The sequence below is a fragment of the Anolis carolinensis genome, chromosome 1 (assembly GCF_035594765.1).
Source record: "Anolis carolinensis isolate JA03-04 chromosome 1, rAnoCar3.1.pri, whole genome shotgun sequence".
Taxonomy (NCBI): domain Eukaryota; kingdom Metazoa; phylum Chordata; class Lepidosauria; order Squamata; family Dactyloidae; genus Anolis; species Anolis carolinensis.
In genome coordinates, this window is record NC_085841.1 from 311,443,927 (window position 1) to 311,457,132 (window position 13,206).

The 13,206-nt window shown below is 37.4% G+C and overlaps 1 protein-coding gene across 1 annotated transcript in view; it reads left to right on the forward strand.

Annotated features, from left to right (window-relative positions):
- LOC100560813 (cytosolic phospholipase A2 epsilon) overlaps nt 1-13,206 on the forward strand; it is a 46,465-nt gene that overhangs the window by 12,080 nt on the left and 21,179 nt on the right. Inside the window, exons 3-8 of the mRNA XM_016992047.2 lie at nt 1,325-1,461; nt 4,107-4,238; nt 5,530-5,570; nt 8,344-8,386; nt 10,525-10,579; nt 12,524-12,681. Coding sequence (XP_016847536.2) covers nt 1,325-1,461; nt 4,107-4,238; nt 5,530-5,570; nt 8,344-8,386; nt 10,525-10,579; nt 12,524-12,681 — 566 coding nt within the window. The remainder of the gene's footprint in view (nt 1-1,324; nt 1,462-4,106; nt 4,239-5,529; nt 5,571-8,343; nt 8,387-10,524; nt 10,580-12,523; nt 12,682-13,206) is intronic.

Genomic DNA, 13,206 nt, shown 5'->3' on the forward strand with positions numbered 1-13,206 from the left:
ATACTATTCTGTGGTATTTATCATTTCAGATTTATGTATTATCTATATGCGGCACTTCACTGTATTTTGTTGGCCACCTTGTGTCTGTCTGGGGAGATGGTGGCGGGGTAGAAATAAAATGTATTAAATTATGATTAATTCCTCAGACAGCAAAATATCTTGACACAGTTCCTTTCGTTTTCCCATTTCCTTTTAGATTCTATCCCATTTTCCCATTTCCTTTTAGATTCTATCCCTTTCTCACTGTCAGATCCCATCTCATACAAAGTACCTGAGTGACTAAGAACTTCATCACAAGGAACTGGAGAAAATGAGGGAAAGTGGGGGAAAGAGTGGAGTTTCATGGGGTTCTGTCTTTAAATAATATGAAGAATTTACTCACTCCCATCAGACTAAGATTGCCTCTTCCAGCTTCTAAGTCAACCACCCACTTAAATCCCATCACATGAGCAGTTGATGACGCTTCCCATTTCAAGGATACCAGCACACTTTTTAAAACAGGCATAAGGCAGCACTGCTTTCAAGACCCTTCAACTGAAGCAGATTTAAGGCATTTTTCTTAAAGTGGCACTTTCCATGGGGTCATTTGCACTCAAGACACTTCCACCGAAACAGAATTAAGCACCTTTCTTAAGATGGCACTTTCCCTGGGGTCATTTGCACTGAGATTTCCTCCAGGATTTTGATTATTTATCTTTTTTTTAAAAATCACCCCAGATCATAGGTAGTGGTTTTAAATTAACCCTCATCTTTCCCAGAGCCTTTGCATTGGCAATTGATCTTTCCCCAAGTCTCTGCATTGGCGAACTGGGGAAATGGGCATTTCAGTCCTTCCACACACAGCGTCATCATTTTATTTACAAATGGGCAACAAAAGCAGGCAACAGAGATTAACATCACATGGGGAAATTGGCCATTTTGTCCGTCACTATGCAGGGAATTTAAAAATAAGTCAATTGCCAACTGGCTTAGGAATTGTTGGAAGAACCAACACTTTAGAAACAGCAAAGTACCTCACTCCCACAGTTGAAGCTAATTATTGATATTATTATCATTATTATATTTATGTATACTCTGCTTTATCTCCCCCAAAGGTGACTCAAAGCGGATACATTATGTGAAAGACACAGTGGTTTGCCATTTCTTAAAAGTGTAGAAACGTTGATTTTACTGTGTGTGATGAAGTGATATACTATTCACATGACAAGATACAGGGGAAGCTCAGCAGCTCTTTATTGTTTAAGCTGATTATTATTTTAACTTAGCCCACTAAATACTATGACACACTGTTGGATTGTAACTATAGAACTTTTTTTTTGCATAGTAACACAATCTGATTGTTATGTGACTTTATGGATGCCAACTGCTTCACTGAAAAGGACCAAGACCCGGACTGTGAATGATTCCAAAGACCCCGTGTGGAATGAAAGCTTTCACTTCAGGATTCAGAATCAAGTCAAGGTAAGATGCTCTGGTTATCCATACTCAACAGAGGTTCACAAGGGATGCATGTAGTTTAATACCACTTTAACTTTCATGGCTCACTGCTAGGGAATCCTGAGATTTGTCATTTGGTGACATGCTACCATTCATGGACAAAGAAGGCTAAAGTCTTGTAAAATGACAACTCCAATGATTTCAAAGCATTGAGTCATGACAGTTAAAGTGGTGTCAAGTTGCATTAATTCTACAATGTAGATGCACCCTGGGCCTCTTTTAGGCAGATCTGGTAGTTAGTCACATTGGAAGCTGCACAGCTTTCAAATTAAAAGCTTCTATGGAAAACTGCCCCATTTTGTTCTTCTTCCCTCCTCATGTAACAACATCACACAGACTCAAAAGGGATCATGGTACCTCCTGGGAGATGACCAAATAACCAGTTACAAAGTCAGATTAAATGTAAGAAAAACATGTTTCAAAAATTAACACCGACGTGTGGATCTTTAGAACCATATCATCGTAGAATTGGAAGAGACTACATGGGCCATCCGGTCAAATCCCTGCCATTTAGGAATACCCAAGCAAAGCAGATTGCTTATGGTGACATTTGTTGTTATGCTTGCTGATGAATGATGCTTATAAAGTTGTCTGGCAAAGAGGAATCACAACAATGTTGGCTCTTGTCCAATCAGCAATACAATAATTTATTGCTGCATAATTGTGATGTATGGAACATCGTACCAAGCAGAGGCATGAAACCTTTGGTTTACTAGATCTTGTGGATTATCACTACCCCAGTTCCTTACCATTAGCTATGCTGACGGAGACTTCTGGGAACTGAAGCCCAAAACATCTGGGGGGCTCAAGGTGGGGCCGTACCCAGAAGGGGGGGTTAAAAGTTCAAAACCACCCCGAAATGGGTCAGGTTTTAAAAAAACTGGTTTACTTATAAATTGGTTAACCAGTTAAAATTCATGAGCTTGAGATAATGTTTCCTACCACCATCCAAAGTAGTCCGAAACTTGTTGGATTTTGGTTGTGTGTATATGAAATTTTTAAATACAATATTGAAATCAGGAATGGGAATTGTATGAATGTTTGCATATATTGTTGAATTGAACGATCCAGGGCACTTCCAGACAGCACAAAATCTGGGTTTAAAATGGGGGATAAAAAATCTTGGGACCTGACTGCAGGTCCCCACACAGACCTGTCGGTCCTGGAACTGGATCCCCAGCCATCCTCACAGGCCTCCTCTCTATCAGAACAAGATGGAGGGTGGACGGGGACATCAGCAGAAGGTTTTCCTTAAAAAAATCACTTGGTTACACACTGGACTGTACATCTTAATAGAAATATAAGCAGATTTGCATGTGCGCATATGAGGTTCAGCACATAACTGAGTGAATTTTTTAAAAAAAAAACTTTAGATGGATATCTCTCTTCCCCTAATAGTTTATTCAAGCTCTGTTTGATACTATAAAGTATAAAATAGAGTTTCAGAGAGCTCTAATTGTTCTCCATTTGTGCTCCCTTTAAATCAGCTGTGTGTCTGTTTCACAGGCCAATCAGCTGTTTTGTGTTTTTAAAAAATGGACGAATGCTAGAGCAGTTTCCACAAGGAAGGTGTGGGAATGGAAGAAAATCACATGTTTTTCATGAGGGCAGGAATATACAGTGATGCAAATATGCACATTTTCCAGCTGGAATCAGGACATAAGCAAACCTTTTTAACACATGCTTTTTGTCTGTTGCAGCGAATCAGCGCGGATTTACAGCTGACGTCAATTAGGCACCTCCCTTTTTAACCCAGTAACTCGTGTTTTTGGTGCTTTATAGAAGGGCCCCCAGCTTCTTCAGCATTAGCTGTGGTGACAAAGGATGTTGGTATCTGTAGTCAAACAACAATTCAGTTTTAAACTTTCCATGGAAATCTTGAAGCAGGATACACTGTAACCCTATTATACAAAGTAGGGAGGCAATTCAGATACATGTAAAGATGTTTTACCCTTTTCTAATTTTACCTTCTTATTCCTTGTAAATGAATCATCTGGACAAAGGTTGGCTTTCATTTTTAGTTTTACTTTAATTATATATAATAGTAGCTTTATAAGGATTATACAGGAGTCTGCAAGAAAAAGGTTTGTAGTTGTTTGGTTAGTCCTTATGTGAAACCCAATATGATAATCCAGGCATGGGCAAACCTTGGCCCTCCAGGTTTTTCGGACTTCAACTCCCGTAATTCCTAACAGCTTACTAGCTGTTAGGAATTGTGGGCATTGAAGTCCAAAACACCTGGAGGCCCGAATTTTGCCCATGCCTGTCAGGTAACCCATACCTTGCTTGTGTCATTGGTTTTTTTGCTGGTAACCAAATGCTGCTCAGCAGAAGCTCATAAAGTGTTACATGCTGTGATATGGGACTAATAAGGATATTGTTGCTTATGTATTCAGGAATATGCAATTAGCAAACAAATGAAGTAAAGTACCTGCATGTAATTTATATATGCATTCCATATTTATAACGAGAGAGGGATCTTCGTCCTTTTGCTGTCTGTGAAATTAAAAACAATTCTGGTTGCATTAAATGTTTCAGTGTGGTGACAACAAATGTCCATCTGAGTCAGTTCCAGATCTAAAGTTTGCATCTTGTTTTTCTTTCCCTAGAACATTCTGGAGTTTAAAGTCTGTGATGAAGACAAGCACACTGCAGATGACCATCTTCTCACTGTTTTCTTCGATGTATCAAAAATCAAGCTTGGAGAAACAGTTTGCCTCAATTTTCAGCTTAATCCAAAGGTGCATAATGCAATTAACAAGCAGACTGTGACATTGGATAGGGAAGCTGCATTTCTCTTTTCAGTGAAGCTTTCTTTCCAATAATGAGCAATCCTTCTGTATATGGGAATAACGTTTGCATTAAATACAACAGTGTTTATCACATCTGACAGGCCTGTTATGAACAATTGGGTCTTTAAACATCCCTGATCTAAGGTCTTCATTGCACAAACCTGCTATTCCATTAGTCCAAGTCCAAGTTTATTTGATGCTTAGACCACAGGTCTTTCACATACAAGGCAAACAAACAAATACATGAAAATCAGATTATTAAATACAATATAAAACACACCACTAAAATTCTATATAAATAATTAAAATACTTCATATATCAATGGCGAGATATGCCCTTCGAGTACTATATAAGGTACTGCATGGACTGTCAATGATATTGGGTACATACTGCATTGAGTACCTTTGATATCACCTCTCTCTTCAATCACGCAATTGTACTGATCTGCCAATTTATGGTCCCGCAATCATACTTCTAGGTACCCTTATAACCCTATCTTTCTGCATTACCACTTACTTTATTTTAGAATAGTTTTGCAATATCAACCTTGAAAAAAGCAAATATAAATATGGAATATAAAATAAACAGAAAATTGACAGTTTTGTTATAAGGAGAGGGAGAGGGGAGAGGTAGACAGGAGGATGAGGATGTTGACATTGGGGAACACCACTGTGTTACATAATATTGGAAAAGTTCTTGAACGGCCCCAATACTTTAAAAAGACAGCTCAAAGTGACAATTTTTATTTTTAATCCTTTTTAAATAGCCATATGATGAATAAAATTAATAATAATAATAATAATAATAATAATAATAATAATAATAATAATAATACAACATCATCCTTTTTTAATAGTCATATGCTGAAATGTCTATGGGGACACACTACCATCTCTATCCCTTAGGTCACATAGATCCCGGGCATCCAGGTAGTGAATGTGAGTCAAGAAAGCCTAGAGATAGATAGATAGATAGATAGATAGATAGATAGATAGATAGATGTGGAAATAATATGCCCATAGAGGATAGAATGTATAATTTTCTCTAGCTCAAATATCGATGCTCAACATGTAGATGTCAGGAGCACTGTCCAGCTTTAAGGTAGAGGCTTGAGGCATGTCTGCCATTCTGACCTTTTATATGTGGAACCTTATTCATATCATTCATGTGTAAAGAGTATTAATGTTAAAATGAAAATATGGTTTTTAATCACATTGTTGTTTTTGTTTTACCTTTTAGGGTAAAGAGGAACTAGAAGTTGAATTCACTCTAGAGAGCAGGTAAGAGCAATTGTTGTTCAGTACACAATTACAGGCACCAGATCCTGTCTGAATTTGAATGCTAAACAGGACAAGCCTTGCTTAGTACTTGGAGAGTCCAAACAGTCCCAGATATCTATACAGTATAGAGGAGGTAAATAAGGGTTGTGTCTGTTAAATCTCAGTAATATTATGCATATATATCCAACAAAGTATTAATGCATAGCAGTGTAGTATTTCTAAAATAGATATTACAGGATTAAATTCTCACAAGTATGTGTACATATAGCAAAACAGTTTGAGTTTAATTCACTCTACTGCTTAAAGCATATAGTGCAGGGATAAGCTATTATTCATATACAGTAGAGTCTCACTTATCCAAGCTAAACGGGCCGGCAGAAGCTTGGATAAGCGAATATCTTGGATAATAAGGAGGGATTAAAGAAAAGCCTATTAAACATCAAATTAGGTTATGATTTTACAAATTAAGCACCAAAACATCATGTTATACAACAAATTTGATAGAAAAAGTAGTTCAGTACGCAGTAATGTTATGTTTTAATTACTGTATTTACGAATTTAGCACCAAAATATCATGATATATTGAAAACATTGACTACAAAAATGGCTTGGATAATCCAGAGGCTTGGATAAGCGAGGCTTGGATAAGTGAGACTCTACTGTATGTACAAGTAGCAAGATAGTTAGAGTTCAATTCACTCTTTTGCGTCTTTCTATAACAATATTATAGTTGCTCAGTATGCTGCAAGTAGTTGTCTTCTTTTGCTTTCCTGCATATGTGGAGGAGGTTGGTAAGTAGAAGTGAGAGAAGTCTCTGATATGAGAAATGTTTGTTGTGTCCTTAAAAGGATGCACGACAAAGAGTCCCGGGTTTTTTTTCTTTGTTTCGGGTCGAGCTCTTCTTCAGGTTTTTTTTAAGGACAATAGGTTGCAGAGACTCTATATTCTCGTTGAGTTCTCGTTCATTCAATTCCTGCGTTGCTCTACATAGAGTATTGTACTAAGGTTTTTTTGTTTTCCGTAGTGAACTCTAACTATCTTGTTACTTATACATATATGAATAGTAGCTTATCCCTGCACTATATGCTTTAAGCAGTAGAGTGAATTAAACTCAAACTGTTTTGCTATATGTACACATACTTGTGAGAATTTAATCCTGTAATATCTATTTTAGAAATACTACACTGCTATGCATTAATACTTTGTTGGATATATATGCTGGATGTTGGATATATTACTGTGATTTAACAGACACAACCCTTATTTACCTCCTCTAGTACTTGGAGAGTGCCAGTGAATATCAGGTACTGTGTGAGATATATTTGGCTCTCCATATCCCTAGATTTAGCCATCCATGGCTTGAAAATATTTTTAAAACAATTCCTGATGTTATCATTTTATATATGGGGCACCATTTTACGACATCATTGTATTAATGGGACTTGAGCATCCATGGATTCATAGAGTGTTCTGAAACCAAGCCTCAGCAGATACCAAGGACCAACTGTATTTTCAAGATAGGAACTGGAAATCACCTCTAAGTATTCCTTGCTTATGAAAACTCTGTGAAATTCATAGGGGCACCATAGGTTGATGGGTGAATTGAAAATGCATGGTCACACATACCATTAGCAAATTGTGATGCCAAACTCACAGCATGGACTTGCTTTCTATCTTTCTTGATGCCTGGCTTGGTATCATTGGTAGTGTACATTCATATTTATTTAATTTATTTATTTACTGTATTTTTACCCCACTCTATCTCAACCCCAAAGGGGACTCAGAGCGGCTTCCAGATTAGCAGTAATTCAGTGCCACAACAAACATAAACATACAAATACAATATGCATTAAAATCAGTAAAAACATTATGGAGCAACAATAGTAGTATATCTCAGTCATATTGGATGTGAGTTATCATAAAGGCCATGACTTAGACCTTTGCTATATGCTAAGCATGCACCTGCATGCCCACTTTAATGCTGCTGTTCCTGAGAAGAAGATCTACCTCATAACCTGTTTATGTGCAGTTTTGTTGTTAACAGATGATGGTTATAATGGGAATGTCCATACTTCTTTAAAGGTTGCCTGTTAGTTCTTCCTCTAGATTTTCTCTCTTCTTTCCTGACTTCTGTCCTCCTGCTTTCTACCACCTTGGACTTTTCCCTCATATCCTGTTTCTGCTTTCTCTGGAAAGAAACCTTAGCTCATGGGATAAGTAAGGCAAAAAAGGGTAAAGGTTTCCCCTGACGTTAAGTCCAGTCGTGACCGACTCTGGGGGTTGGTGCTCATCTCATTTCTAAGCCGAAGAGCTGGTGTTGTCCATAGACACCTCCAAGGTCATGTGGCCGGCATGACTGCATGGGGTGCCGTTACCTTCCCGCCAGAGCGGTACGTATTGATCTACTCACATTTGCATGTTTTCGAACTGCTAGTTTGGCAGGAGCTGGGGCTAACAGCGGGCACTCATTCTGCTCCCGGGATTTGAACCTGGGACCTTTTGGTCTGCAAGTTCAGCAGCTCAGCGTTTTAACACACTGTGCCACCAGGGGCCCCACAAGTAAGGCAAGGATGTCCATATATTAGGGCAATGACACCATACTATTTTTATCCTGGTCATGTCAACATCTACACTAGTTCAGCTGCAACTCTGCTGAAACCTTTCAAGAGATGCAATTCTTGAGACTTACAAAAGCAAGCAAGGGCTATAAATATAATGTCAATCCTTCAATGAAAGTGTTAACAAGTTTGTTCTTATTTTTTCTCTTTTGCAGTCCTGATGTTCCAGAAAAGATTTTTACTAATGGAGTCTTAGTGGTAATAATATTTTTCAATTACTTTTCTTTCTCTTCATGGCTAGTAAAACTAAAGACCCTAAAGTGAGACTTCCTACACTCAATCATATTTTTATGTGACTGGTTGAAACTAGAATTTGTGTTGTCTGCCTCTCAGCTCACCCACAAGTTCTCTGAAGCTATACTGAGGGAAACCTACATGGGGACAGCAAACTTGGAACCAACTTTCCTATAAATTAGTTCAAATCTTGGGAAGAGTTATTTTTTTGTAGAAAATCTTTCAGAAAACTCTAGCTCCCCTGCCCAAATAAACTAAACCAATCAATGCTTTATTCCTAAGCAATGTTAGCTCTTCTGCAATCTGATCAAGGTTGCCTCCAAGTGGTAAAAATAAAGTATGCACTCTTTCAAAATGAATATTGGAAAATCACTGTAAACCCCTTGTACAGTTTTAAGTATTACAAGTCAGATAGGAATCTCTCCCCCCCACTTTCCCATTTAAGAAATTTTTCCACTTACTCTACACTGGCATGGAGAAATTGGGGGATTTGGTCAGAGTGGCATCAGGGTTTAACAAGTGTGCTTAACTGCTCATCATAATAAGGAGTATTTTGATAGTTAAGAAATAAAGAAAAAGCCTTCAGTTGATCGAGCTGCAAATTAGGTCCACTTGCAATGAATTTGAGCAGTCATCCTTCTCAATTTCTATCTACAGAGATGCTTTCAGATATCCTAACAATGGAAAAAACGTCTACACAATCCGTCCAGCTTCCGATTTGGGAGGAAGGCTGGGAACTATTGTGACAGTTGTATGACAGCTGGGAAATCTTTATTAGTTGGGATTTCATTGTCTATGTTGGTTTCAGATTTATAGTCCCAACACATACTTTTTCCAGACACTGATCTGTGTAGGCAAGGTGCCTGGAGCAACTCACCCACACAGAGCCAAACCCGTAACTTCGCCTCCCACCATGCTGGACTTTCTTGTTTCAAATCAGGAAATGTCAGCAGGATGGGACTTGCTGGGATGCCATTGTGTGTGTCCACCTGAGAACAGATGAAGGTTTACAGTTATTTGGAAGTGCATGTAGGAGTCAGTACAATCTACAGGCTGTTGTTTTTAGTTTCATTGATAAGGAGGCAGTAGGGTGGGTCAACAAATTCTATTGCTGCCCTAAATAGGCCAAACAGGTCTGCTTTGAGTCCAGTCACATGGAATAAGAACTATTGAGGCTGGTCTCTTTCTTGAGACCAGCAAATTGATATCTCCCACCACCACTGCTTGAGTCAGGTAAAGGAGAAATCACATTAGTGGCAGGAACTATGTAATATCAGGGCAGATGGTAGCATTTACTTCCCAACATTACTAAATTGAGTGTTCGCCTGCCTTCCCCAAGCAGCCAATACAACCAGCCCTCCATATCCACAGATTATGTCTTCATGAATGCAGACATCCACAGCTTGACATTTCTTTTAAAACAACAACCAAAATTCCAAAACACAAACCTGGATTTCTCTATTTTACTATATTATTGTGTACAATGGGATTTGAGTACCCACAGATTTTGTGGGTCTTGGAACCAAATCCAGGGGATATCAAGGACTGACTCTAAATGCATATATTCCCCTTGATAACACTTCGCTTCTTTCTACACTCTGAAACACAGCCTAGGTTAACGCTAATGTGAGGTTACTCAATAGTGTAGAAAGAATAATTGTCCCTTAACAAATTTAAAGGCAACCTCTTTTATTATTGCATTGTTTCTTCCAGGTCTGATTTCTAGCTCAGGAAATCATTATAGGGCAGGGTTTTTTAGTCAAGGCTCCCTGGAATTCTAGGGTTCCCACAAGATTGGCTGGGGTTCTATAAGACAACATCGTTGGAAAGAATCAACATTTATTTTTAGTTGTGGATAGAATATTTTTTATTCAGAAATTTCCCAGGACCTTCACATTGTTTCAAGGATTTCTCCAGAATGAAAAGACTGAAAAAGGCTAAAGTAAGGGTTAAGACTTTGTGCACTCAGATCTATTTCTTTTGTGCTTTTTTCATCTCAAAAGAGCCTGAAATAGACACAAAACCTGATTGAGGTATAAAAATATGTATCATACTTTTATCCCATAGTCTATCATTTATTGTGATTTGTTTTAACTTTACAGTCTCGTGAAGTTGCCTGCTTGGAAGTTCAAGTGGATAAGGGACGAGTGAAATCAGGTAGGTTTCTTCAGTAATGCTTTTTATTTGAATGGTAAGTAAAAGCTGTTGACAGCCTTGGTCGTTGTCTGCTTCTCTATAGTCCACTCCCCTGCTCAGTGTTTATGGATCTGATATACAATCATCTCTTGAGCTTTACTGGTTGGAGTTGGTGGATATTGCGATAGGGAAACATCTAAGTGAATCCTATATGGACCTTCCCAAAGCCAAAAGAATGAGTGAGAACATGGGAGAAGGCCTTCTCAGATTATACCCCCAAAACACGCTTTCTTGGAAATGCGATTAGTACCAATATGGGTTTCTTTCTCATGCTAAGTCAAGACACAGATTTTTTTTTATTAATGCCCTTAGTGCTTAATTCACTTTAAATGTATATGTACAGGCAGCGTGATGTAGTGGTTTGAGTGTTGGGCTACAATTCTAGAGACTAGGTCTGCCACGGAAACCCACTAAGAACCCTGGGCAAGTCCCATTTGTCTTCAGAGGAAGGCCATGGAAAACTACCGTGAAGGAATCTTGCCAGGAAATTATCGTGAAAGGTTCACCTCAGGGCTGCCATAAATTGGAATCAACTTTCCAGCACACATCAACAATAGAAAGATTTTCTGTAATCTGTTAAAATATTTTAACTTATTGTCATCTTTAAAATATTTTAATCTTATTTAAGCTATATGGAATTTCTAAAACTTGTTTATGGGTTTATTTGCATCTGTCTTGAAGTTCCATGATAAAAGATAGGGTATAAATATATTAATTAATTAGTTAAGTAAATATATAAACTCCAATCTGTTTAGCACTTCCTTGCATGAAAGAAAGCTGAAAGAAAGCTTTACTGTTTCTGAAGAAAACATACAATTGTTATTTAAATGTTTACTTAGTTTTTCTCCCAAAAAATGCTACAAGCTACTGTGCAATGATATAAAAAACATCAAATAGCCTATGAAGTAATAGCATCAATCATAGCTATTAATACTAACAACATAAGAACATTTATTTATGTTCCATTCCAGCTTCAGATTCACAAGAGAATTTTCTTCATTCTAAGCTATAAAATGAAGTTTTATAATGCAGTTTAAACTCAATAGAACTGTCATTATGAAATTGCATTATATAGCAGTGTAGACAAGGCCTTAGCTTCGTCTGTGATCTTTTCACCCCATTTTCTACAATGGGCACCAGTTCATTTCTGACTTTCTATGTGATGGATGCACATAATATTCATATTTTCTCATCCTCAATAAGAAAGTGTGTCTCAAGAAACTGTCCAAGAAAATGCCAACAACAGCAATGGTCCCACATTTTGGGACTTTTTCCAAAATCGTCGTCGTCGTCATCATCATCATCATCATCATCATCATCATCATCATCATCATCATCATCATCATCATCTAATAGTTCACAAGAAAAGTTTGATTTGTTTATAAAACACCATTAATTTTTGGCACAAAAGACATTGAATTTTGTGCAAAACATTTTTTAAATCTTGTGATATACCTCCTCCAGCACCATTTAATGAAGTCATATCCAAAAATTAGTTACACCTTAAAGAATATAACATTTCTGACCATTCAAATACCAGGAGAAAATTTCACATTCTTGCTTATTTATTTTTCTTATGAACAATTATGGATGTCATAAATTAAGGGAACAAATAGCAATGCATTCTTTCTACTCCTAGTCTGAAATGTGGCTAGGAAAATCCATTCTCATGATTAGTTCTCACAGATTCCCCCTTCTCTCAATGAAGCAACACCTAAAATGGAATCTTTGCAAATATAATAAAGTAAAATAAAATAAAATAGGACTCCAAATGAATATAAAGAATTATTTTTTTCATAGTGCATGTAACCATTGATAGACAATATTTTTAAAAGTGCATTTCATCCAGTGTTTCTATGATTTATTGGTATATTGATCTCTTTTTCCTTTTTTGTCTTTGTTCAGAAAGTAAATTCACCCTTTCTGTAGATGGGTCCTATGAAAAAGCTAAGAATCTCACACTGAGTTCCTGGTTTTGCTCTGCTTCTCCTGCTAAATTCTATTATGTTAAATACAACCAATCAGAGCTGGATATTGAACTGAGAAGGAGAGTGCTCTGCCCGGTATGTTGTTTATTCTGTTAAAACAGAGAAAGGCACCTTTGGTTGGTCTAGGGCCATTTATAGATTTTTTTTTTTGCCCTTTGGCACCACACAGGCCATCAAAAAAAAAAGGTTACAAGATGAAAGTGGGGGATGGAATGGGCAAGATGGCTCCTTCTGTTTTTGAAAATAACCCAATTATATTTGAAGTTACACAAATGTGCATTTGATTTTAAAAGTGAATTTGGATTCTAGAAGCTTCTAAGAAAAATTAACTTACTTTCATTGTTTTGCCTTAAAAAAAGAGTTGGAGGGGTTGGGAAGACACAGCAGGATAGGCCTGTACCCAACTCTTGAATACCATTTTTACCATCCCCACTGTAGAGAGAATATGGCCCCATTTACATTGTCATATAATTAAGTTTAATTGCATTAAACAATACTATATGAATTTGCACAGAGCATATAATGTAGAACTCAGGAAACTAGGGAACACACACAGAACCAACCAGAACTTGGTAATGCCCCAGATTAAACAGGTTGAAA